Source organism: Astatotilapia calliptera, chromosome 17 (assembly GCF_900246225.1).
Source record: "Astatotilapia calliptera chromosome 17, fAstCal1.2, whole genome shotgun sequence".
NCBI classification, from domain to species: Eukaryota; Metazoa; Chordata; class Actinopteri; order Cichliformes; family Cichlidae; genus Astatotilapia; species Astatotilapia calliptera.
This window is the reverse complement of record NC_039318.1, coordinates 12,505,838-12,530,264: the sequence shown is the minus strand read 5'-3', so window position 1 is coordinate 12,530,264 and position 24,427 is coordinate 12,505,838. Positions and strand designations below refer to the sequence as shown.

Genomic DNA, 24,427 nt, shown 5'->3' with positions numbered 1-24,427 from the left:
AATAAAAGCCCCACAAGGTTGCTTAATTGTCATCAGCATATAATCCTGGTGCGCATTGCTCAAAAAACAGAATTTTGGGCAATGATTTATAATTTTGTATTTTATTGCACCGAAAAATTAATATCTGGAGTGTCCGGATGGGGTTATGGGAGGAGAATAAGAAGAGGGTAAGAGGAGGAGAGAAGACGGGGAAAGGGTTGGGATTTGGAGGATTTGAGATAAGCGCCGTCTCTCCTCTTTCATTACCATATCAGCATAACTGCCCTGCAAGGACCTGTGTGTGTGTGTACAGTGCATGCTTTAGAGTTTTTGTATAATGAAAGCGCAAACACCCAAATCAGAGGTAAGTCAAGGAGGTTTGGATATGTGTGCCTGCATTCATAGATGTGTTTTCCTACGCTACAGTACGCCTGTCTAATTGCGACTTTATTAGATAGACACTTGAGATTCCTTCGTGGCTGGGTTGGAAACCCCAGCTCCTCCTTTGTTCTTCTCTAAATGCTCAATGGTTTAAAGGGAAAAAAAACAAAAAACCCCATCAGCTTTCCTCTCATTTAGAAAATTTATCTCCAATGAGCGAGTGGCAAAACAGCCTGTCTTTGGCTAAAACTGATAATCATTGCTGGGCTGCTTCCCCTTACGGAGCTGTGGGTGGGTGTGGTGCATTACTGGGTATGAGCGGAGAGCTGGGGTGCAGAAATCCAGCCCGTGTGGACCTCCAACATTAATGTTTCAAAGCTGCTAAAAAAAAAAGATTTGTGGTGGCAATAAATGGGAGAAGGACAAAAAAAGGATAAAGCGGAAAGGGTTAATAGTCTCCAGGGTTATTTTAATGAGCTGATATTTCAACTATAGAGACTGGAAAGAGAAAAAAAATAGCTTTACAATCTTTTAGCGCTCCCCTGAATTATCAAACTTGTTAATATTAGGGATGAAAGAGATCTCAATTAGTGGCATATGCTGCCACTATAAGGCCATTTGCACATTCAGCTGATTTCCCAGTCACGTTGGGCATGAAAGTATGAAATATTTCCATAAAATTCGATTTTCATTTTAAATCGGAGCTAATAGAGTAGATTAACTTTTCTAAGCCGGTTTGATTGAAAGAACTACAATTGCCTTTTTCTGCCTTTGTAGAGGCAGCTTGATGGTTTTCTCTTTATTGCCTAAACAGACAACAGCATTATGTCTGAGGTCATTAGCTTCCTGCTCCAGGCCAAAAACACAATTTCATGGCATTAATCCACTTTTCTCTCCCCTCGTCTCCCGTAAAGCGGTATAACCCACTCTTAGTCCGCTCGGTCACAGAAATAGGTCAGAACATTGGCCTGATTGATACGATCTGATCAGAGCGGTGAACACGAGCAAAATGTACTAACAGCTGGTCGTGTGATGACAAAACCTGAATTGAATTTCACATTTGCTCAAATGTCATTAATAATGACATAATGTGCATATTACAGCAGCCTGGCCGTTTACTGACAGAGGGGCTCACTTCCATGTAATGGCTTTTTCTAGCCATAGGCCACGAGGATGTTGCTGGATAATACCATACCTCAGTACATTTTTTCAATAGATGCGATACAATTTTATGCCTGAATCTCACTATTGAACCAGATATAATGTGTTGAATTGTTATTATTTTAATGAGAATGTTTTAGATTTAATCAGCCAGGTAGAAACGCAAACATCCTAAAACCCAGGCACACGCACACAAACACATAACCTCATACTCACATTAACAACAAAACGCACGCAACATGCAGTTAAGCAGACTTGAAGGAGCGAGGAGGGAGAGGCAGGCAAGCAGAAAGCAAAGACAACACAGTGAGGGAGTCAACAGTACTCACCGATAGGAATGACTATCCCCAGAACAGCTACTGTGATGTTGTTACCTATGAGGTAGTGATCACTCGCAGCTGAGATGAACAGAAAGATGGAAGACAAGAAAAAAAGAGAATCAAACCAAGAAAAAGTTTTGCTTCAAACCCCACCAAGTGCCCTCCTAGAGAGCAAGAGAGATTTCAACACGGGAACATCAAAAGAAAGGCTGGAAAAGGATATTTGCATAATATAAGGGCAGAGAATCCATCTGATTTCAGTTTGGACTGCTGACTTTGTCTTCCCCAGCAGCATGTGTAAATGAAAAAGCCAATGAATCACACAGGGATGGCATAAAAATGCAGTGAGATGCCTTTTAATACACGAAGGAACAAATGCGTTTCCAGAAACCAATGCATCAGAATTTGTATGAATATAAGCAACGAGCACATGATCTCGCATTACTCCATTCTTTTTCTACGAGACGTTTCAAAACTGTGTCACAATGCAATGCAGAAGACATTTATTCTGGACATGCTTTGCATCCTTACTCCCCTTCAGCTCTCACCCCAACAGGTCGGCGGGGGAGCTTTTGACATTAATCTCGTTCCCAACCCTCGTATTAGCAGCAGGCTAGCTGTTAGCCAAAAGTGTGATCAGATGGCTATAATGAAGTCTGGTAAGGAAGATTAACACAAGAGAGCACAGTGCTGGCCCTGCATACTGATTGGTTCATTCGACAAAGTGACTGTTCCAGTTCTATGGCTGGCAAAAAGAGACAGATGGCATGTGATGGATGTGACAGACAATGCAGATGCAAATCATTCTTCATAAATTAAATCATATAGTGAATGAAATGCAAATAAATGCACACACGTGCGCACACACGAGAGCCACAAAAGGTGAAGCGACTTCAGACAGCGAGTTCTGAGTCAGCAGAAGCGAATTTTGGCTTTTCTTAAGTGTGAGTGACGTCCAGTGGGTCCAACAGTAAGACTCAAAAAGGCAGATTAACTGAATCTCATTAAAGAAACTGCTCTGGAAGGAGGCTGTTCTAGAAAGGGAGGGCACTGAGAAAGGGAGAAGAAGAAGAAAAGGGGACAAAAGTCTCAATTTCATGAGGGTCATTCTTACTGGAGGGATTTTAATATCAAAACGTTTACTGCCACTTATTATTTAAATATAACTGTCAGGGTTAGAATGCTATATCCAGTACAATTAACAATGATTAATAAAACAGTATATCGTAAATATACTGCTCAAAAATATACTTTAAAAACACATCAGATCAATATCTGTACTGATATGGACTGGGTAATGTGTTAGGAATGAGAAGATGCCACATCGAAATGAAAATGATCAACCCACAGACGGCTGAATTCAAAGAGACCCTGAAAATCAAAGTGAAAAATGATGCAGCATGCTATTGCTGTTTTGTGGAAATTTCATTGCAGCATCTCAAAATGGTATGTGCTTGTACACATCCCTGACCAAGATGGGGCACACTCGTAACAGGACGACGGATGGCGTCCTGGGAGATCTGAACCAGGGCTTCACTGAACTCCTGGACAGTCTGAGGTGTGACCATACAGGATCGGATGAACCAAAACATAACATCCCAGAGGTCTTTTAGTGGATTTGGAACTGCCTGCACACTTTTATCACATGAGGTCAGGCATTGTCGCACACCAGAAGGAACCCAGGAACAAGTGCACCAGTGTAGGGTCTGACATTGGCTCCAAGGATTTCATCCTGGGAGCTAATAGCAGTCAGGGTGCCATTGCCTAGCCTGTAGAGGTCTGTGCCCCCCAGACCATTACTAACCCGCCACCAAACCTGTCATGCTGACGATGTTACGGGCAGCATCATGGCTTCTACAGACTCTTTCATATCTGTCACACGTCTGTTTTTTTTTTTGTTTTTTTTCCAAAAATCTTGAAATTAATTTTCTTTAATGTTGCTGAAAGATGTGCAAAATTACTACCGATATCAAAAGAAAACATTGGTTACCAGCTGTGTTTAATCTTTGCCCTCCCCAATCAGACTCCTGGTTCTCCCTCGCCCCACCATGCCCTCCCTCCCTCCCCCCAGCAGCGTGTAACAGCTGATGCCGGCAAACTTGACAGTGTGCACCGAGTTGAAAATTATAACACATGGCCCGTGGGTTTGGAGACTCGTCTTGTTCATGCCCCATTTTTCTCATCTGTGTCTGCTCCACCTCTCATCTGGAGCACTTGTGGTGTGCTGAGGAGGGCTGACAACTTCAGAGACCGGAAGAAACGTGCCTCTCGCCTCTTAGTAACTCTGAAGTACCGCGACCCCTAAAGTAATACAGCAGGCAACCTCTTTAATTCCCAGAAAATCACTTTCTCTCCCGCCTCTTTTTCCATCCCGTCGTTTCATATCCATGTAAATGCCGCCTTTCCTCCCAACACTGTGTCATCTACAACTCCCATCCTCCCCGTTAAAGTGCTGGACTGTCATGTTCTTTTTCGCTCTCTGTTCACTCTTTGTTCTCTGTGGCTTTACTGTCTCACACTGCACGTTTTTGTTTTTTTCATTTAACATTCCTTCGTTTTACTCCTTGCTCCGTTTCTCATTCATTTCCCTGTCCTCCAACTCCCACTTAAAACTTTCATCATCTTTCCCTGTTTCTCTCCATCTGTACAGCTTTTTTTCATCCTCAACACCTGCTCTTTTAATTCTTTTTTCTCTCCTCTAAATTACTTGTTAGAATGACATAAAGATATACAAGTATTATGATAAGTGTTTTAGTGTTAATCTTTCTTTTAGGGCATTTAAATAGTGCACAGACCCATTATCTGACATAAATATATATTCATCTAAAGAGTCAGTATTTAAAAGGGAACCTTTTTCATTTTCTTAGAAACGAAAGACAAAATAAAAAGCTGCCTCGGCAGGTTGACTGTCTCAATTTAATATTGCCATGCAGTAAAAAAGCTAAGAAGACTTTCAAAACAACTGCTGAAAAATACTGATCTCACAATTTGGTGGCTTCATCAATTTTGCTACGTGGTGCTATCAAGGATTCTCGTCCGCTTCCAAGTACAATTTAATTCTTAGCGTGGCTTTGTAAACCATTGTTACGGCTGTTAGTCTGCTGTCACTGTTTGTCTGGGCTGCAAAGTGGTATTTTTCTTGCGAGCCAGTGAAGCGTGATTGGCGCGAGAATGAAGAACACTGCCAGTTATAGAAAGAGAGCGAGCGAGAGCTAAAGAGAGAAGGGGAGAGAGGTACAGAGGGAGAGACCAAGACAGAGATAAAGACAAAGAGAGTAAGAGAGAGGCTGTCAGAAAGTGAGGATGAGTGATGAGTAGTTTTATGCGAGAATGAGGGGACTGTCATTTCTTAGCTCTGACACTTCTGTTAAGACGCTGGTCGCGAGGGATCAACAGTAAGCAGACCGAGACATAGTGCAGGCCTGTGAAGCGTTCGGACGGGTGTGTGAGCAGATGAGAAAAGGAATAGAGGAGGAGGTCGTAGGGCCAGTAAAGCAAATGATCAGAGGGAAAAGTGGAGGGGAGGAGAAGCTAGAGAAAGGAGGGATAAAAGTATTGGTTTTTAGCTTCCTGCTGATTTAATGATGGTGGTAACAGCAGTGATGGTAGCAGAGCAGAAGAAAACACTCGCTTTACACACATCCACATTCCTGTCATCATGTCACTTACCTCTGTGGGAGAGGTTGGCATTGCTCTCTTTCTGAATGCTGTTGGGAGCCACGGCAGCCAATAAGGGGGTGTGTGTGGACGTGGACTTCTGACTAGTGCTGCTCAAACTGGTCGTCTCTGTACTGGTAGCGGCGGGAGTCCGAGGGTGCTCTGTGATTCTGCCGCTCCTGGTGGTCTGAGGAGGGGCTGGTGTTGTAGTCTTGGCTGTGGGTGGTAATGTGGTAGTAGCAGAGGTGGTGGTGGTGGTGGTGGTGGTAGAGGGCGTTGTGGTCGTGGCAACGGTTGTGGGAGTTGTTGTTGTTGTGCTTGTTGTGGTGGTCATCGTGGAAGTTGTGGTTGCGGTGGAGGCAGATGTCGTGGTTGCCCGGGGTCGAACTGCGCAACAGAAAAACAACCAGTAGGATTTGAGATTTCTCTCCAGACTGCTCAGCTGTTGCAGCCATTTCCACTTGTAAGCTCTGCATCAATATTCAGCATACAACTGCAGTCAACAGCAATGCCTCCATTGTCTTATAAGATGAGATCTATAATCTCTTCTGAGGGTTCTGGGTCTACCATGGGGTCTCCTACCAGGAGCGCGCCTGCAAAACCTCCAAAAGGAGGCATCCATGAGGCATCCAAAATAGATGCTCAGCTGGTGTGTTTGATACGCAGGAGCAGCGGCTCTACTCTAAGGTCCCTCCAGAAGTCCAAGCTCCTCAGTGTCTCATCTCTAAAGCTGAGCCCAACCACCTTATAGAGGAAATTCATTTTAGGTGCTTGTATTCATGATCTTACTCAGATTTCATGACCATAATTTCATAATTATTTATTTATAGGCTTTGAACTGAAGTCTGTAGATCTTACATCACACCACAGGTTTGGATTGAGACATAAATGGATCAGTAAATGAAAAGCTTCACGTTTCAGCTTTCAGCTGCACCACAGCAGTCCGGTATAACACCTGTGTTACTGCTAATCAGAAGTGTGACACTTTAAAGTCCTGTACAGCACCACATAGGTACCGTGACAGGTACTGTGATATTTCTATGTACATACTGTGCTAAAGTGCATTCACACATTCATAAGTAACAAGTTGCCAGATGGATAAGTTGCACAAGCGCATAATAAGCAGAATTTAGTGCAAGCGTTGCAGTCAGTTGTTGCAAACATCATATCACATCACAAGAAATGATCTGAGAAAACACTACGTTGTTAAAGCAGATGTACTACACCAGTACGTTTGGTTCATAGTGTACTACATGTACTAAAAGAAGTATTCAAGTCAGGGATTTTAGCTGAAGCTAAATTACACCACATGTCACCCCAGGCTCTTCCTCTGATCACTGTTTTTTTTTTTTTTTTGGTGTATCAGATTTACACAAATCCCAGTGCACACACTGCTGCTGATATAACATTCGGGTTTGTGTTTTCTAAACATTATTTTTAATATAAGTGATATGCGTTTCTTTGTGGTTGTAAAACTGAAATTTTGATCCAATACAGTCACAATTAAACCAGTGAGTTTTTCCACCAGAAATGTTTGTGTTACAGTAAGAATCCAAAAAGCTTTGGTACAAATGCACTCACTGCCCCTGCACCTACTCCCAGCCTCTCTCACAGGGATTCTTTGAAATATTGCCTCAATACATCTTCATCGTCTCTTTCCCCCCCGTTTCTCTGTGTCAGCTCCTCCTAGCTCACCTATATAGACATTAGGTGTAGGTCTAGTAAAAATAGCAACGTTACAAATGTAGTGACTCTATAAGGGCAGGGGGACAAGCTGACTGATGAAATAAGGTCAGCGAGGTAGGTTAGAAGTGCAGGGAAGAGTCCCTGACCTAGTTCCCAAGATAGTTTTACACAACACTTAAGGTTCAGATTCTCTGAAGGATCCAGGGCACTTTTAGCTTTGTAAACATTGTACTGTTAAATTGCAGACATTGAAAAATACTGTATTTGGAGTATCCAAAGTATTATGACAAATAGAAACAGTATAAATAGAAACGCTTTATATTTAGAATTTTAAATATTTGTGCTTAAATATGACCTAAAAGATGATCAGACTTTAACACTAGTCACACAGACGAACATAACTCAAATAAATAAATGAGACAAAAATATTCTTGGTAATTTAATCCAGTATTACACGGCTTGCATGTTTGTGGGTTTATTCAAATGAACTTCAGGTCTTTCCAAAATATTTCTGTCAGGTTAAGTTTGACTTAGAAACAAGCTCATTCCAAATAATTTTACTTATACATAGAATGACTTGTGTGCTTCGTTCTTGCAGCCTTGCTGTGCACCACTGCTGTTCTATGTTGTACTGATGGAGTAGCTGAGAAGTTAGCCTGGATTCTTTGTGCTCGTAAAAGAATTTAGGAACCGGAGAAAATTCAGGCCTTACTATTGGACTGATCACTGTTAGCCAACGACCCCTGAGAATGGCAACAATGCTCCTGAATTTCACTGTGATCCTAGCAGCGTGAATCTCATGTGACATTTATCCACACGAATCATTCATTCAGGTGTGCCTGTGGAATGTAGACTTACTGATCGCGCAGCGTCTCATGTCTGGTCCTAGCTCCATGCCGTCAGGACAGGCGCAGGTGTACTTGGGGGAGTGGTCTGTGATCTGAGGCGCCTTCAGGCAGAGGTACTCGCAGCCACCATTAGGCAGTGTGCCCATATTACAGGTATCAGGACCTTTGGGAACACAGGCAGAAATGTAAAAATATTAAAAAAGACTTTTGGCAACACATTTATCTCTTGGAAAACAATAAAACCCCAAATGTTTTATTAACGAGCTGTACTGGAAAAGGAAAAAAAAACTTGCACAAAGCCCAAATCTCAACAGCCCAAATTTTATTCAAATTAGAACAAAGAAAATATATCAAAGGTTTAAAATTACAGAATGTACAATTGTAACAAAAAAATAAGGCCACTTTGAATTTGATGGCAATAACTAGTCTTAAAAAAAGTTGGGACACGGGTAAGAAAAGGCTGCAAAAGTAAGTGCTAATGAAAAAGAACCAGCTGGAGAAACATTTTGCAACTAATTATGTTAACTGGAAACATGTCAGTAACACGACTGGGGATAATCATGTTATATTATATCATCTCGCAGATGCTGAGGTTCATCAATCTGCAGAAAAAAACACATGAAAAACTGGATGAACCTAAGAAAAAGAAAAACCAGCATCAAATTTGACACGTAGGCGCCGGTATCTCATCAGTAAAAAGTTTCTGCTGCCATCAAACTATTAACTAGTTTGATGCTAGATTTAGGAAGCTAATCTTTATTCCACACACTTCCTCTTGCTGACTTTAGAGATGCGTAGGTGAATGCAGGAGAGTCTCAACTTCTTTTAATCTCTGTAACCCAAATAAAAAATTTACATGTAGTTTCTTAAGCACAGTTGCAGACTCATGGAAAAACACTGCAGTTTTGTGTCATGTGGGGAAGCGCGAGAATTAGGTCAGGTCGCAATCTTTCCTGATTTCTTATGTAGCTTTGGAGAGCAGCACGCCATCAGCTGTCAGGAAAAACAGCAATATCACTTGCTACACAGAGTGAGATTTTAATAAGCTGGGAATACATTTATACTTGATGTACAGTATCTCAGCATAATGACTATGTAATGAGAACAGCTGTCTAAGTTCTCAAAGCTCCAAATGTGGTAAAAGGTTTGGGAAGGAGTCATCAAACTGGGGAGGATGGGAAAAAAAGGTTAAGGAAGAGTGTAGGAAGGAAAGAAGAAAACAGAGGAGGAGAGAGAGGGAGGCAAGAGAAAAGTGAACGAAAATGATGAGGATGAGGATGAAGAAGGAAAAAAGAAGGACCGAGATGATAACAACAACAAAATTATGTTGGTTTTAAGCCATAAAAGCGTCACTTTCTCCTCCTGCGCTGCCTCTCTTTGGTCTCCAACTAAGAAGAGTGAACCTAGGCTTCAAAGACCCACTGAGCGCACAAAAAATTAATAATAAAACAGACACAACTTGGGAAGGATCGGACGAAAGCCTCTTTTAAGGAAGTGTGTCGATAAACATGAAAGACATCTGAGCGTCTCGCAATATGTGGAGACGCACAGTACTGTACCAAACCACACTTACAGATAATATTCCTCACTGGGGTTTTCCTTAGGTGCAGTACACTAACAAATAAGAAATGATACAAAAATGCAAGAGAAACAAAGATAAATCGGTAAAAGACAGGGCAGAGAGGAGTCTGAACTCACCAAGCGTTGCAGTCGAGGTCACATTTTATCAAATACTCTGCTTATCAATGCTACTCGTGTGCTTGGGGGGGCTACTCGGTGCACCTTCACTTAGCCTTGCAGTGTTTTGTCTTGCTTTTGTTGGCATTTGGGAGAAAACATTTTCCAATTCTGTGACTTCTTTTTTTGACCAGGACTCTTGATTTATTAATGAGGGAATGCAATTAGCTGCCTGCTGGCGCACAGACAAGATTGCTTCTGAGCGCTCAGTGAGTGAGGAGAGAAAACAAAGCATGAAAACACTCGCACAAACACATTTCTGGCACGCAGTGTCAAACACACCCAGGTATTCACAAGCAGAGGTGTTGACAGGCACACACGCGTGCGTGCAGTCACACACATCGAGAGTGCAAAAAAAAAAAAAAGACAAACACATCGTTTTGACGTGCCCGTCACATCCACCGGTCTAATCACACTCATCAGATTATCTGTTTATTGTTTCAGACCGTTTCACTAAGTGGATCCTCGTGTCTATGTGCTGATAATGCAATGCTTTGTACTCAGGAAGGAGGTTAGATTTTGTGTATCCTGTGTGCACATACGCCCCAAAATCCTGCTCATTATACCGAACAAGATCCTGCACGCTTACGAGTGGCAAACAGCACCTAGACAGAGACTGGGCAGTATGACAGACTGAAAACGAAACGGACATTTTGACTTATTTGAGGTCATCTGGGACAGCCCCACTTAGATCACCTGTGCTAAGCTTCTATGCGTTTCTTCTTCTTACCCTTGGGCTGCCTCTGTTCATGAAACACCACCAGGTCCAGGGGGTTGTTAAGGTCCTCTGCGACCTTGGCCACATCGTGTCCCGTCAGTCGGTTGGCGCTGTATATCGCTTCATCTTCCAAGTCTGTCCAATACACGCGATCCTGGGTTAAAATAAAGCAAAGTCAGCTTGAGAAATACACAAATAAATAAAAAGCCCTAAACCAGCCTTGATGATTAACGATCAACCTATTAAAAAAAAAGAAGAATAAATGAAAGATATCTCAGCTAATGCCACAGATAATGTTATAAAGCCACATGCATGTTGCAGATCCAGAACTGCTTGCGCTGTACCACTTGAGATCGGACACTTTCCTAATCAAATGGCAGTGATGACGAGATATATTTCATATTTCAGTAACAGAACACTTACAAAAATGTTTTCTCTAAAGAGGGCGTCATTCTAGGGTTTTATAAAGCTGTTGTTGCTTATCATTTTCAGAGTCCAGTGATTCTGTAATTCAGAACCGTGAGACCTCAAGTATGGAGCAAACATGCTGCAAATGAGCATAATCTGCATACAACTTTAGAATAAATGGCTTTTCATAAACACCATTTGTCTCTGCTTAGAAGCTGTGCACTGATATTCATTGTAGTCACCGTTAATTTAAAAAAAAAAAAAAGGAAGAAAAAAAGCCAGTCTGCTGCAAAGAAATGTCCTCATCCCAACAATGGCTATTTGATTAAATTTACGATTACATTTGAGGATGTGTTGTGGTTTACTTGAATAGAGAGGTGTTTTATATCCGAGGTAACTGGTTAATTTTTCAAAAATGCAATAAACCCCCCCCCCCAAAACATGCCATTTAGCCCCCACTCTAACATCTTTACCCTCCAGCACTCCAGGTATTTAAAATTATAGCCAGTCTCTCTCTTCTCTGGTAAAAATAATCAGCCCCAAATAAACTTAAAAACAGAGTCACATTACTCCAATTTGCCAGAGAAGAAAGCCCAGGTGGCACTCTTTGCTAATTTCTATTTTTAACCACCCTAATTATAACAGCTACTTAACAAATACAAGGACACAGAGGAGGCGTGGCATCTCTTGGAGACGGTTTAGTTAAAATAAGCCACCTACTCTGTGCTCGGTGGGTGAAAAGGGGAGCAGTGTTTACTTAAAAAAAACAACAAAAAACAGTAAAAACACCGTTTTAAGTCTGTAAGGAAGTTGCATGCTTGATAAGAAAGAAACAGCCCCGGTGTTTTATTGGAAAAACGTCTGTACCTTTGACTCTCTGTTTAAGCTTTGTGCCAAAGCAGAAGGTAGTGACTGCTTTGGCGGAGCGTACGGTGTCTTTGTAGTCCTAGCTCAGCTTCCTTCTCAATTTCCCTTCCGCTCTTTCACACCTGCTCATTATTCTCTTTAATGATACTACACGATATAACCGCACAAGTGCTCACGGCACTTGGTTTCCACAGCAACCCCAAGCAAGCACACATCAATTAAGAAAAAACAGAAAAATAGAGCAAATGACTGCACGAGAAAACACAGACAGGCTGATATCATGGAAAGCTCGATAAAACAATGAAGAGACGATTTAGGAGGTGAGTGTGAGACGGAGAGACCAATCAGGAAGAGTGTCTGCAGGTTTTTTCGTCGTTACAGGGAGGATGTATTTTTATCATCTTTTTAAAGGCAAAGACCTGCAAGACTTGTATGGTGTGCGGGTATGTGTGTGTCCGTGTGTGTCCGTGTGTGGGGCTTAGTCACAGCAGCCATCCATGCTTTTTGTGCCGTATTATCAGTGGACTTGACCTCTCTCTCACCTTCCCCCCCCATCTTTCAGTGAGCTCTCTATCACTCAATCTCTCCCTCACTTAGGTTCTGATAACCTTTACTCATATGACAGTAGTTCTGAAACAATGAAAGACAAATATCAGCCACGCTGATAAAACACTACTCAAATCTATTATTCCATCTCTTCTTTTTGCTTCTCTCGCTCTCTGTCTTGATTTCCACCTCAGCAGTCAGTCTCTGACATTGTTTTCCCCTTTTTACTTTCTCCACTGTCAATCTTTCCGCGCGCCGCTTGTGACCTTGAAGCTTCAAACAGCAGCACAAAACCTGAGAAGGGCAGTGCTCTTCAATTGTAGGATCAAGGTACATCTTTTATGTTTTGAAGGATAGGCCAGAAGTTATACACAAAGCGCACGCAGACTTGCTCCCATGAACACATGGCGCCACGTCACATCAGATGGAGCTGCAACTCGGGGGGAGTGAGAGCACGTCTAAATTTATATGGAGCCATTTTTGAGTCGAGGGAAAGCAGCCCTTTATGATTTTGCTGCGATTCTATCCCAGAAGAATATGCGTCGGGGCTGTCTGACACATCTGTCTGATGAGCTTCAGGTGCCTACTGGATACCTGGATGTTATGCATGAAAACTACAAATGAAAGCTCAAACAAAGCCAACCCACTCACCTGTTGAGGATTTGATTTGATTTTTTTTTTTATGGGTTTGATCTGCATTCTTTGGCATAATTAGCCAAGTTCTGAAAAAATAATGTGGGGGCTTTTTCGGTAAATCATTTAATCTCCAATAAGCTGCAAAAGAGAATTTTTTCTCATGTGCACGTTACAACGTGTCTCTAGTTATGTGAGCTGACTAGTTTTCTTATTTGGGCTGTAGATGTGGACAGAGAGGGCCTGACGGACGTCTTTGTCAGGTTTTTAGAAATTAAAGCTTTGATCACATGTCATTTGACTGCCCCTGTTTTCACATAGAGCCTTTAAAATTTAAATCTTTACATATTACTCCAGTTTTTATTTCTTTCAACCACTACTTCTCTTCTCAATCCCATCCCACCTTCTCTTCTATCTCCTTCCTGTCAAGAGCTGAAAAAGAGACAACATTACTCTCTGCAAGCTTCTGCGATCTACATCTCCTCGGGGCTTGGCATGTAGGCAGGCGGTCGGCACTAACTGGTAGAGTTTACATGCGTGTGTCTGTTCAGGGTTTGATACAGAGGCCCTGCATCTTTCTCTGCAGTGCTGAGAAAACCCGTTCGCTCATCAGCATCAAAACGAAGTCTGCAGATGACACACTCGAGTGTAATGACTTGTAGCGTTCACTGTATCGCTCAGGAATATGAGGAGCTGGAATAAACCGTACGCCGCACATGAGTTGACAACTCATATCTCACATGCTCAGAAGAGCATCTATATGGATGTGCATGTGAAAGAAATGGATGCTTAAGAGCTGTGGGCTTGTGGTTTTTGTTATGCTTGTGCATAATCAAATGTGGCTAAATGTCAGAAACATTTTCTCTGCATGCGAGAAAACATGTGAGGATGACTGATTTGGGGTTACACAGTCCCCACAACAATTCCCGCTCACAATAAGTTTCTACAGTTTTCACAAAGTTTTACATGTGATCCCCCAGGTCTTATTATTGTGGATTTGTCTTAACTGAAACTTACCGAACAGTGTATGAGCTAAATGTGAACATTTTACAGTTACTTTGTTTTTAACTAAAGAATAGGAAGAGTTAAACTAACGTTTGCTTAATTTATACTATTTAAGAATCAGCTGCAACACAAGTAAGTGCACTCTTTGTTAGCATGGCTCCAATATTTGATTCACCAGTCCACTTTCTTCCACTCAGGGACAGACACTATGGGCAGAGAACCATTCGTGCTCACATTCACACCTACAACCAATTAAAATCACCAACCTAAGCTTCACCCAACCCCATACATGACTGTGAACTGTGGGAGGAAGCTGGAGTATGTGGAGGGAATCGACACAGCCACAGGTAGATCGTGCAAATTCCACACAGAAAGGCCTCAGCCTAGATTTAAACCCAAGACCAACTAAAGCGAGGCGACAGTCCTACCACAGCAACACCGTGCAACTCGTGCATGCTGTAATATTTTTTACTCTCTCTTCTTTTACGTTTAACAGCTTTCACTTTTTTCATTCTATAAAAACTTGTGTTTGAAATTGCTATGTTTCGGCTGGAGAAAATGTTGTCCCTGCAAAGCATCTTCACACTAGGAGTCTGTTCATTCAGTGTAAACTTGGGTATAGACTTGCCTTTGCTATCCATCTACAAATGGCTACAAATGGTAGATTCATTTTAAAGAGAGCGACTTAACATCAACCAAAAATACAGAAAAAACACATCACATAAAAGTTCTAAACTGATTAGTATGTAATTGAGTATTTGATCCCCAAGCAAAACATGACTTAGTTCCTGTCTTGTTGTTTCATGGAGTTGGTTTGCACACATCTCAGGAGGGATTTTGGCCAGAAACTCTCTAAAGTCTTTAGGCTTCTTGGGAACTTTTCTATAGGACTTTATTCTGTCTCTCTCCATTAAAATGAATTATATCAGTGCATATCAGTACACTGCACTCCATATTTTCTGCACTGTGCAATAAGTGTGCTTGTCCTGGTCAGGTCTATGCTGCAGGCTTACCTTGTATCACATCTGCAGGACGGGCACTGTGCCTTCTGTTATTGGGAGTATGCCCCATCCTGTCCCTCCTTACTGATGCTGCAAGCGTGTTTCTGTTTCTGTTTCTGTTCAGTAGCCTAGAACAGTAGCTCTTTTATCCTATCCTATCTTTATGAAGTATCACAGCTGGTGCCTTACTTGTTAGAGCATTTCCTTAAAGCCAGAATGATCAAAAACGTTCAGTGTTTTAGTTCAAAATTTGAACGATGCAATTCTAAAAGTAACAAACTTCCCATTATCGGTCTGTAGGCACCGTGACATCCTCCTGTGCTGCTAAAGGTTTTTAATTTGGTCTATATCATAACCAGAGCAGAAGAAAGACCAGAAGAGCCGAGAGCTATTAATCTCCTGGGGTGAACTTTCACTGCTGCTCGAAACATCGGTTTTCTTTCTCTCTTTTGCACGCAAACACACAGACGCGCACACCCTCACGCGCTCTCAGCTGGGCATGATGGATGTCCCTTCTTCCCTTTGCTTTCCCATCATCACACACAGTGTGTGCAGCAAAGAGGGGAATGGAGCAAACACTACTTACTGATCACATTTTCACCTACCACTTTCCCCACCTTCATCCTTGCTCTCTCCTCCCTCCTCCAGTTGTTTTCCACCTTCCACACCATCATCTATGCTTGATGGGCCCTAACGTACCGATTCACTCCCACCTCAATAAATACACCCAAATTAGTTTTATTGATTGATGCACTCTATTGTGACTCTACACTCGTCAGCAAACAAACAACAATTCCTTCTCTGGATTTATCCTGCTTCTATACTTCTATAACATCTCCATTTCTTTTCAGTCAGTCAGCCATGTCCCTGCACTGACTCATCTCTCCCCCTCTAGTTCTCGCACGTCTTTTACCGCTAGTACACTTTGAAGATGTGTGTCAGTCCTCCATTTATGACGATGAACAAGCATAGTAATAAATGGCATCAAAACAGTATACTTAAAAACCCACTGCTAAAATTTTGCTCACTGCAAGTCTAGAAATACGCAACCATGTTGGGAATCAACAGACAAGATGTGATTGTCACTTACAAGGCAGCGATAACTGATCTGAGACCCCTTTGGTGTGTGTGTGTGTGTTTACATTTATTTTGGGAGTGAAATAAGAACTTCTGGATCTTGTTTACCTTCCAGGTAAAGCCTCCCACTAACTCTATTAGGAAATAAAGAAAAAGCGTGCTGTGTATGTCCATATATACTTAAAAAGAGTTCTGCATTCTTCACATTTATTTAAGAAACTTTAAGCAAACTGATTTCAAATTAAACCCAACCCTAAACCAAAATTATATAAGACATACACTGAGAAATTTAATCTAACCAAGGACATTAACCAAGACAGAAACCCTACGCATGAACATATTTTACTGTCAGCTAAGAACAGGAAACTGAGGCTACAGCGTACACAGGCTCACCAAAACTGGACAACACAAGATTAGAATAATGATCCCCGATCTGATGAGTCTTAGTTTCTGCTGCTACATTCGGATTGTAAAGTCAGAATTTGGCATAAATAAAATGAAAGCAAGAATCCATCCTGCCTTATATCAACAGTTCAGTCTGGTGGTGATGAAATAGTGCAGGGGAAAGTTCTTGGCATTCGTTGGTCCCTACCCTCTACTAACTTATGAGTATTGTTGGTGACCATATCCATCCCTTTACGACCACAGTGTACTCATCTTCTGATGGCTGCTTCCAGCAGCATAATTCTCCATACCATGCCACTCAAATAATCTCAAACTGGTTTCTTGAAAATGACAGGGAGTTCGCCATACAAAAATGGCTTCCACGGTCACCAGACCAAAAAAGGACCTTTGGGATGTGGTAGCACAAAAGATTCACATCTAACTGTTTGATGCCTTCATGCCAATATGGACCAAAATCGTAGGAATGTTTCCAGCTCCAACCCTTAGTGGCAAGGTGTACCTAATAAACTGTTCAGCATATATTTCAATAGGTATACAGCTAGAGCAGAAACTATATCCCTGTATGATGATATAGTCTAATGATGAATTATTACATTAGCATAAACTAAAATTTGCCCAAAAGGTTGGAAACGAAACAAAACACTGCACACTTTCAAAAATGCATATTACAGAAACAGCTGTATGCACCAGACCAGAGCTCTGGCATTACCGCCTGGTCTGATTCTTTGCATTTGAATCTCAATTCTCAACTGCTGTACCTCAAAGACAGTGAGGGCAAAGGGATGGCCCAGGTGGTGATGCGAGGAGAGCAGCACTTTGCGGTTGTCACCATTGAAATCCACGCTGGACAGCAGGTGCAGCTTGGAGTCCACCCAGTAAAGTCGTCTGTTGGACAAGTCTGAGAACATGCAGGGAAGGGGGAGAGTGAGAGAGAACAAAATCAAGAGGGGGTAGGGGAGAAGGTGAATGGAGAGAGAGAGAGGTCACTCAGAGTGAAACGGCCCAGGGTGAGGGGTATATGGATGTAATGGCCCAGTAGCTACACAATCAATCTTCTTTGACATGACGACCTCAGCCCCGTACTAAGAAAACACAGATGTGATTGTAATATTGCCGCTTGACTTCTTTGCTGGAGAAAATATATATGCCCTTGAACAGATTCATTAGTCTTGCTGGACCTATTTTAAAGACAAACTTTGCTGTTTCGCAAATCTCAAATAACTCCACATTTCAGCCACTGCTATATTATTTATATTAGGCCCAAATCATTGTTGTGTCCTTGCTACGAGCGGCAAAGTGTTGTGGTGTTTACTTTGAAATCGAAACACCACATTGAATTTAAACAGCAAAGGAAATAATCCCTGTATTACTCTTTTTTTCACCAGACTCTAAGATTATGCTTTTAAGAAAAACATTTAAAAAACAGAAAGCAAGAATTTAATTAGTAATTAATAAAGAATTAAGCTTTTGTGTGCAATAAGCAATTCGAAATTGGTAAAACACTGGAAGTATATGAAAAAAAAGCATCCAATAAAAGCACCAAAGTAAACTGAAGGGGGAAGAGAATTAACACGATTCTCTGTCCCCATTCACCTCTCCTGACTCAATCACCTGCACTGTTCGGTGGTCTCTATGAAATCAATGACCAGGGGAACACAATTCACCCTCTCTCTCCCACAGCCGCCTGGCGCCAAACCTCTCATTCGCCTTATTCCAAAAAATAATTTGTTTTCATACAGATGCGGCGACACCTCAATTCCACAGAGTGTGGCGACTGTGTGCTTCTATTTCTCCTCAGGCAAGGGCAGCTGAGAGGAATTGGCTGGTGCTTCGGAGGGAGTTGAAAGGGATGAGGGGAGGTATCGACAGCACAGAGCGTCTGGCTTATTAATTCGGAGCCTCATACTCACTGGCTTGATTGATGAGAGCCAGACACAAACTGAGGTATATAACAATAAGAGCTACTTGGGTTTCAGCACCCATAGACTATTTTCTTCTCTCAACTTGTGCTGTTTGTCTCTCTCTGGCTTTCCTCCATGTGTTGTTTTTTTTCTTTGTGTTGAATTCACTCGAGACACTTTTTTCTCTCTCTCTCTAAAAGCAATGTCAGCATAATAACCTTTTTTTTTTTTTTTAACAAAACTGCTGTCAGAGCTGATTGATTTTTCTATCTGGGCATCATCTTCTAGCTTTTCATCCTTCTTCCGTGGGCTTTGAATGTTCAAAGCTACATGTTTTTTTCCTTACCTAGAGTTATTCCATTGGGCCATTCAATGTGTTCAGACACCAAAATTTGTCTATCCACTCCATTCATCCCAGCCTTCTCAATTTTGGCCTGACCTCCCCAGTCTGACCAGTACATAAACCTGCGGGAAGATACACAAGTTAGATTAAATTGAAGCAGCAACCTCGGAGGCTGAGAAATCAAGCCAACGTGACCTGCCTGCATTCTCTCTGAGGGCCACCAGATGGTGATAGCTGTGGTTGTAAAAGAGACCTGAAGTCTTACAGAAGGCTACAAGAAATGGCTTTCTGATTTTACTCATTTGTTTTGGGTCATACTGAATAAAATATCAACTGAAATATTTTATAACCATGTTACAAAATGATATAAAAACCGCACACTTGATGGCTAATAGCGGTCCATCAGAAGTCATTAGCCAATGATTGTGCGGTTTCACACTTGACTTCTTGTCAACTCGGGTTTTTTGCCAACCAAGCTGGTGATGGCAAAAGCTTCAATACAATATGGCACTTCAGAAACCAATGTGTGGCTATCTGTGGCTGAGTGCCTAGCTTTAGAGCAGGGGTGAAAAAAGTTTCTAGCTTGGTATAAAAAGTAATTTTCCACCTTTGTGACATCTTTACATTTCATCCCTTTATAGGGGCTTAAAGTATTAATACTTAAAGTTGTGAATTATTAGTGCTGTGGAGCGTGACGCTTGAATGCAGGCGGTTATAGCACCAACTCGCGGCAAGGCTTCAACTTCCGCTACTTCAAGTCATTGAACTGGACCTTTTTGTTTCTGCGTTTGTGACCTTTTGAACTTTTAATACAATCATCTAACAAATAATATGGCTTCCTGTGTGCTCTACTTTTGGTGAGTGAAAGCTAGTATTTTATTTGTCTGTTACTTAATAACTAGCAGCTTATCTGTGTGTCTAGCTAGCATTAGCTGATAACTTAACATACAGCTTATCACCCAAATACAGTCCAAAACCAGTGAGAGATGCCATTGTTCATCTTTATATACATGTTGTATCATTAAGGCACGGCCAGTTCAGTGTCAGAAATGAAAGGAGTAACTTTGCTAGGACCAGTGAAGAGAGGTTAATATGCAATGTCAATTGTTCTGAAAAACTCTTAACTGACAAAATCAACTGTACTCAGTCACACGATGTTCCACAGACATCTTCTCTCATTTTCTTTGCAAAATGACTGTATTATTAGTAAGACAGGCATTGAAAACATATAAGGGAAAGCACTGTGCAAAACAGCAGGTACTGGAAACTTGGACCTTATCTGAATATGTGTGTCCATGATAAAACTGAAATCGTGGCTTCATTTGCATGTATTTCATGCTAGTCTAGCTTTGTAGAGCTGTGAAAAGACGTCTTTGGGGAGCTCAAGGCACCCGAGACAAATGGAAAGAGTTAGAAAGGGAAGACAAAGTGTTACATCCCATCTCAAGAAAACTGTTAAAGTGCTTAATCTAACAGATGGGCTCAGTGCTACAAATAGCCTTTATTGACTTTAGGCCAACTTCTACACCCAATCTCTTTCTACTATAACAACACTGGCTTTTACAGACACACACACACAATGACAGTAGGACCTCTTACTCGCCCTCCCTCCTTCCTGCCTTTTTGCTCAACTCCTTTGCAATCTTTTGCTCCTTTGTGCATCTTTTCAAAATCCCTTTACCCTAAAACTAACCCAACTCACCCTTGGTGCGGATCCACAGCGATGGCTCGTGGCTCGTTCAGCTCGGTGGTTATGAGCATTTTCCTTTTCCTGCCATCTCCCGTAGCGACAGATATGCTCTTATTGCCTGAGTCCGTCCAGTAGATGTTCTTGTGGACCCAGTCGACAGCAAGGCCCTCCGGGGAGTGGAGCGAATCGATGAGCGTCACCTGCTGTGATGAGTCACTGGCCTTGTTGATGTAAGCGCTGGTGGGCGGATGGAAAGGAAATGTATCAGTAAGTAATCTGGAAATTATAAAAGCCTAATCCATCACAGAGGTGCTGGCACGATGGATTTACTACCGTCTGGCTTCCTTTCCTTGGGAGGAATGACTTGATTGTGAGTGGCTTAGATATCTTGTTGGGAACATAGATTCTTCACTCTATTCAGGTGTGAGGGGCACCCAATCCTGACACCTTTATAACAACTTCAGCCTTCACACCAAACACAGCCTCCCAGGGAGAATGAGTCTGTCTTTTTCTATCAGCACCACATGCCTATATCTCCCCTTTAACCGAGTGTCCCTTTCTTGTCTTCAGTTTCTTTGATTTTCCTACTCCGTCCACTTACTCTGTCAACTCTTCTATCCCCATTCCCCACTGACATTTCCTTTACTGGTGAAAAATGTTAAAACTTAATAGATTACTGCCTCGACAATATATGAATGCAAGAGCAAGATGGAAGAAAAAATGCTTGATAAAAGGTTGGGACAAGCAATGTCCCAAGTTGCACAGTGCCTTCACATTTTAGCAACGCCTACAGGAGTAAGAGGAGACGGGAGGTGCATCTTAACTAAAGAAGAAGGTTGACTGGTAGTCAGAGCTTGGAGATGCTCACTGTTACATTTTGCCAACCCAAATGTCTTCATCTTTACAGTCAGGTGAGTGTGGGATGTTATTGTGTGAGTGTGATAGATAATCTATGGGTTCTCAAGAGTGCCTCAGGGTTTGTAACATGGATCCAACACCACACTGTTTAACCCTCGAGGGTAAATTAAAACGGCTCAAGCATTGTGGACATGAAGGAAACCCATCGTGTTATTGATGCAGCATGCAGCTACTGAACTCTACTGAAAACGCCAGAACAAAAATTACATTTGACACAAATTCAATTTGAAACAATTTTCTTTTGCATTACATTCTGTTCTTTGATACTGAGTAATCGCGAGTTCCACTAAAACATGTTTTCTGTTTAATCTCTTGTTCAATTTCTCCAATATTTAATTTTTACAAACACAGCGGATATAAAAAAATTCAACACGTCAGGTTTTCATGATGTATAAAAATGAAGAAAATGAGATCAAGGTAAACGATTTAAGAAAATCATTTCCACCTTTAAAGTTTAACCTGCACAATTCACAGTCACTCTTCAATTCTATTTGGGTGGGGGACAATCACTGAAAAACTTACTATTACCTGGCTGCACAAATGTACGCAGCCTTAGACTAAAATACTGTTAAATACCTCTTTTGATTTTACTACACCGTTCAGTCTTTTTGGCTAGGAGTTTGCCACAGCACTGCGTCTCTTGATTTGGCAATACTTAACAGTCTTCTTTGGAAAAGTACCACAAATCATCGTCAGGTCACCCCACAGGTTTTGATTTGGATTCAGGTCTAAGTCTTTCCAAAACTTTAATCATCAGGTGAAGACATTCTTTTGTAGAATTGGATGATTTGGGTCATTGTTGTGCTAAAGGGTGAAATTCCTCATCATTTTCATCTAGCAGCTGCTTTAAGTTTTTGTGCCAAATTGGTATCAGTATTGGAACTGCTCATATTTCCGTCCATTTTGAGTAAAACACAATGTATTTTATGGTATATTTTACAGCTTGGACATTCTTGTGTACCCTTCTCCTGACTGATACCTTTAAATCATGAGATCTCGTTAACGCTTTATAAGCTTTTTCTGGACCATGGCTTTTAATTTATGCATGTCACATTAAAAATGGACAAAGTTCTGAAGTCATTTTTCTTGGGGTCATATTTTCTCAACATCACAAATCCAGATATTTTGACAGTGCTATGAAGATGTTTTATATCCACTTTATATTCTTTTACTCACTCTAATTTCACTATGTCCTTAATTTGAGTTAGAAAATCTTCACATAGACTTAGGTTGAACAGGTTGGTGGGCTGAACAGAGGCTTCGGGCACAGTGAAGAATAAGACAGAGACAGATGAGTCCAAGTCCACTGAGCAGATTGCATGTTTAATTGGTTGAACCATTGTTTGCAACAGACATCTCCATCATTGGGAGAAGGTAACAAGTCATCGACCCGTGGCATGCTAATCACTATGAATTAGTCTGGAAAACCACATTATCACATTGAGGGTGAATGAGTAGTGCAGACTTTAATAAGCCTAACTATTTCGTATATCACCTTATCAGGGAACAAAACAAAATAAATAAAAAAAACCCCACAATTTACTGATAGTAGTCCAACCTAATAAGCTCCGATTTCTAATTTCATCTCTACCTGGGGTTAAGATCTGTCACCAAGGCAACTTGGACAATTTGCTTACATATATTCTACTGTGGCGTTACAGGAGAAAAGAAAACATATGGTAATGTCAAAAAGAGCAGATATTCTAAACAGCAGGAAAACTTGATTCTGATGCTATGCACTTGGGTGCAAGTGCAGAAGATTTTGCTTTGAAAGATTAGAGAAAAGAAAACACCATCAAGGACAACGCCAAGTAGATTAAGCTGTATAACTTCCCTTGCTGTTTGCTACTTAAAGCAACTTTTGATATGTGAGTTTATTTACGGCATCGAAAAATAGACTTCGCTGTGAAAAATGAGTTCATTTGTCCGTTCCCTGTCACAAGCCCTTGACTGTGTTACCAAGTTTGTGTGGGAGAATGTCTGCGTGTGAATGTGTGTGTATGGAGATGAATAATGGCAGCGATTATTGAGGCAGTGAAATTAGTGAGAGCATATGGCTCAGCTGAGATGATAGAAAGCCCCTCCCACAACCTGTCAGCCATCAGGGTGACACAAACACACACACAAATGTATGTGCAAAGCTATGATATGTGCACACACACAGACTCACACAGTGTGTGTGAAGGACAAACAGGTGCGGCTGACTCACTACCAGAAGGTGTGACAGGTTGAAGCACACAAGATGGATGGACAGAGGAGAAAGATAATGAACATGTTGGCTGAAGAATGACAAAAGTGAGTTATCTAACTTTAAGGTCCTGCGTCTATACAGTGGGTTTCATCGTTTTATATGGGCTTCCTCTGCCTTTATAGACAGAATATATACACATCATTTACAGCATTTCAATAATTACACTGAAATATACAATTATAGATCATTTTTCTGTCGATTAAACAGAATGATCCAGCAAAATCTAGTGCGTTTTCAGTTCTGTGTAGCAGTACCTGATAGGGTTAAATAAATAATTTAAAAAATAAATATAACTTGTCATTGTGTATGTGTGTGTACCTGTATATTTTCTGATGATACAGATCACACCAGAACATCTTGTTGGTGGACACGTCCACATCCAGGGCCACGGCATTCTTCAGTGTAGGGACCACTTGTGTGTACTCACTCTTCAGCAGGTGAATACGACGGATTTCATGACGGTTAGTGAACAGCAGGTACGGACTCTTTCCTGTTGGAAAAGGAAAGATGTTTATGTTACCATCAATGAAACCACTGGACAGAGAAGTTATACAGAACAGCTCATCTGCTCTGTAACCCACTGCTGTGACTCTAAATTAGGAACCTACCAAATATGGGCTGTTTGTACTGCTTTTGCTCTTGGTATGTCACAGGGAAATATTTGTTACCCTTGCAAAATACCTGTACGTGAAAGCTGAACTTGTGAATCTGTACTGTTATAGGCATTTGCAGCTAGACTGCTGACTAGAACCGAAAGTATGAGCACATCACTCCAGTCCTGGCCTCTCTGCATTGGCATCGTGCCTCATTTTAGAATTCAGTTTATGGTTGTTTGATCAAGGCTCTTAATGGGCGGCCCCTAGCTTGTATTACCAGTCTTATTCATTTATATTCA

At 41.4% G+C, this 24,427-nt stretch overlaps 1 protein-coding gene across 5 annotated transcripts in view; it reads right to left on the bottom strand.

Moving 5' to 3' along the window:
• lrp8 (low density lipoprotein receptor-related protein 8, apolipoprotein e receptor) overlaps window positions 1–24,427 on the bottom strand; it is a 169,498-nt gene that overhangs the window by 5,861 nt on the left and 139,210 nt on the right. For 4 of the 5 annotated variants that reach the window (XM_026146703.1, XM_026146706.1, XM_026146704.1 and 1 more), the window contains exons 10-17: window positions 23,851–24,022; window positions 20,376–20,600; window positions 18,677–18,795; window positions 17,188–17,327; window positions 10,500–10,641; window positions 8,043–8,195; window positions 5,511–5,885; window positions 1,851–1,919 (exon numbers count right to left, since the gene is read on the bottom strand). In XM_026146703.1, coding sequence (XP_026002488.1) covers window positions 1,851–1,919; window positions 5,511–5,885; window positions 8,043–8,195; window positions 10,500–10,641; window positions 17,188–17,327; window positions 18,677–18,795; window positions 20,376–20,600; window positions 23,851–24,022 — 1,395 coding nt within the window. The remainder of the gene's footprint in view (window positions 1–1,850; window positions 1,920–5,510; window positions 5,886–8,042; window positions 8,196–10,499; window positions 10,642–17,187; window positions 17,328–18,676; window positions 18,796–20,375; window positions 20,601–23,850; window positions 24,023–24,427) is intronic. The other variant, XM_026146708.1, reaches the window with a different exon arrangement.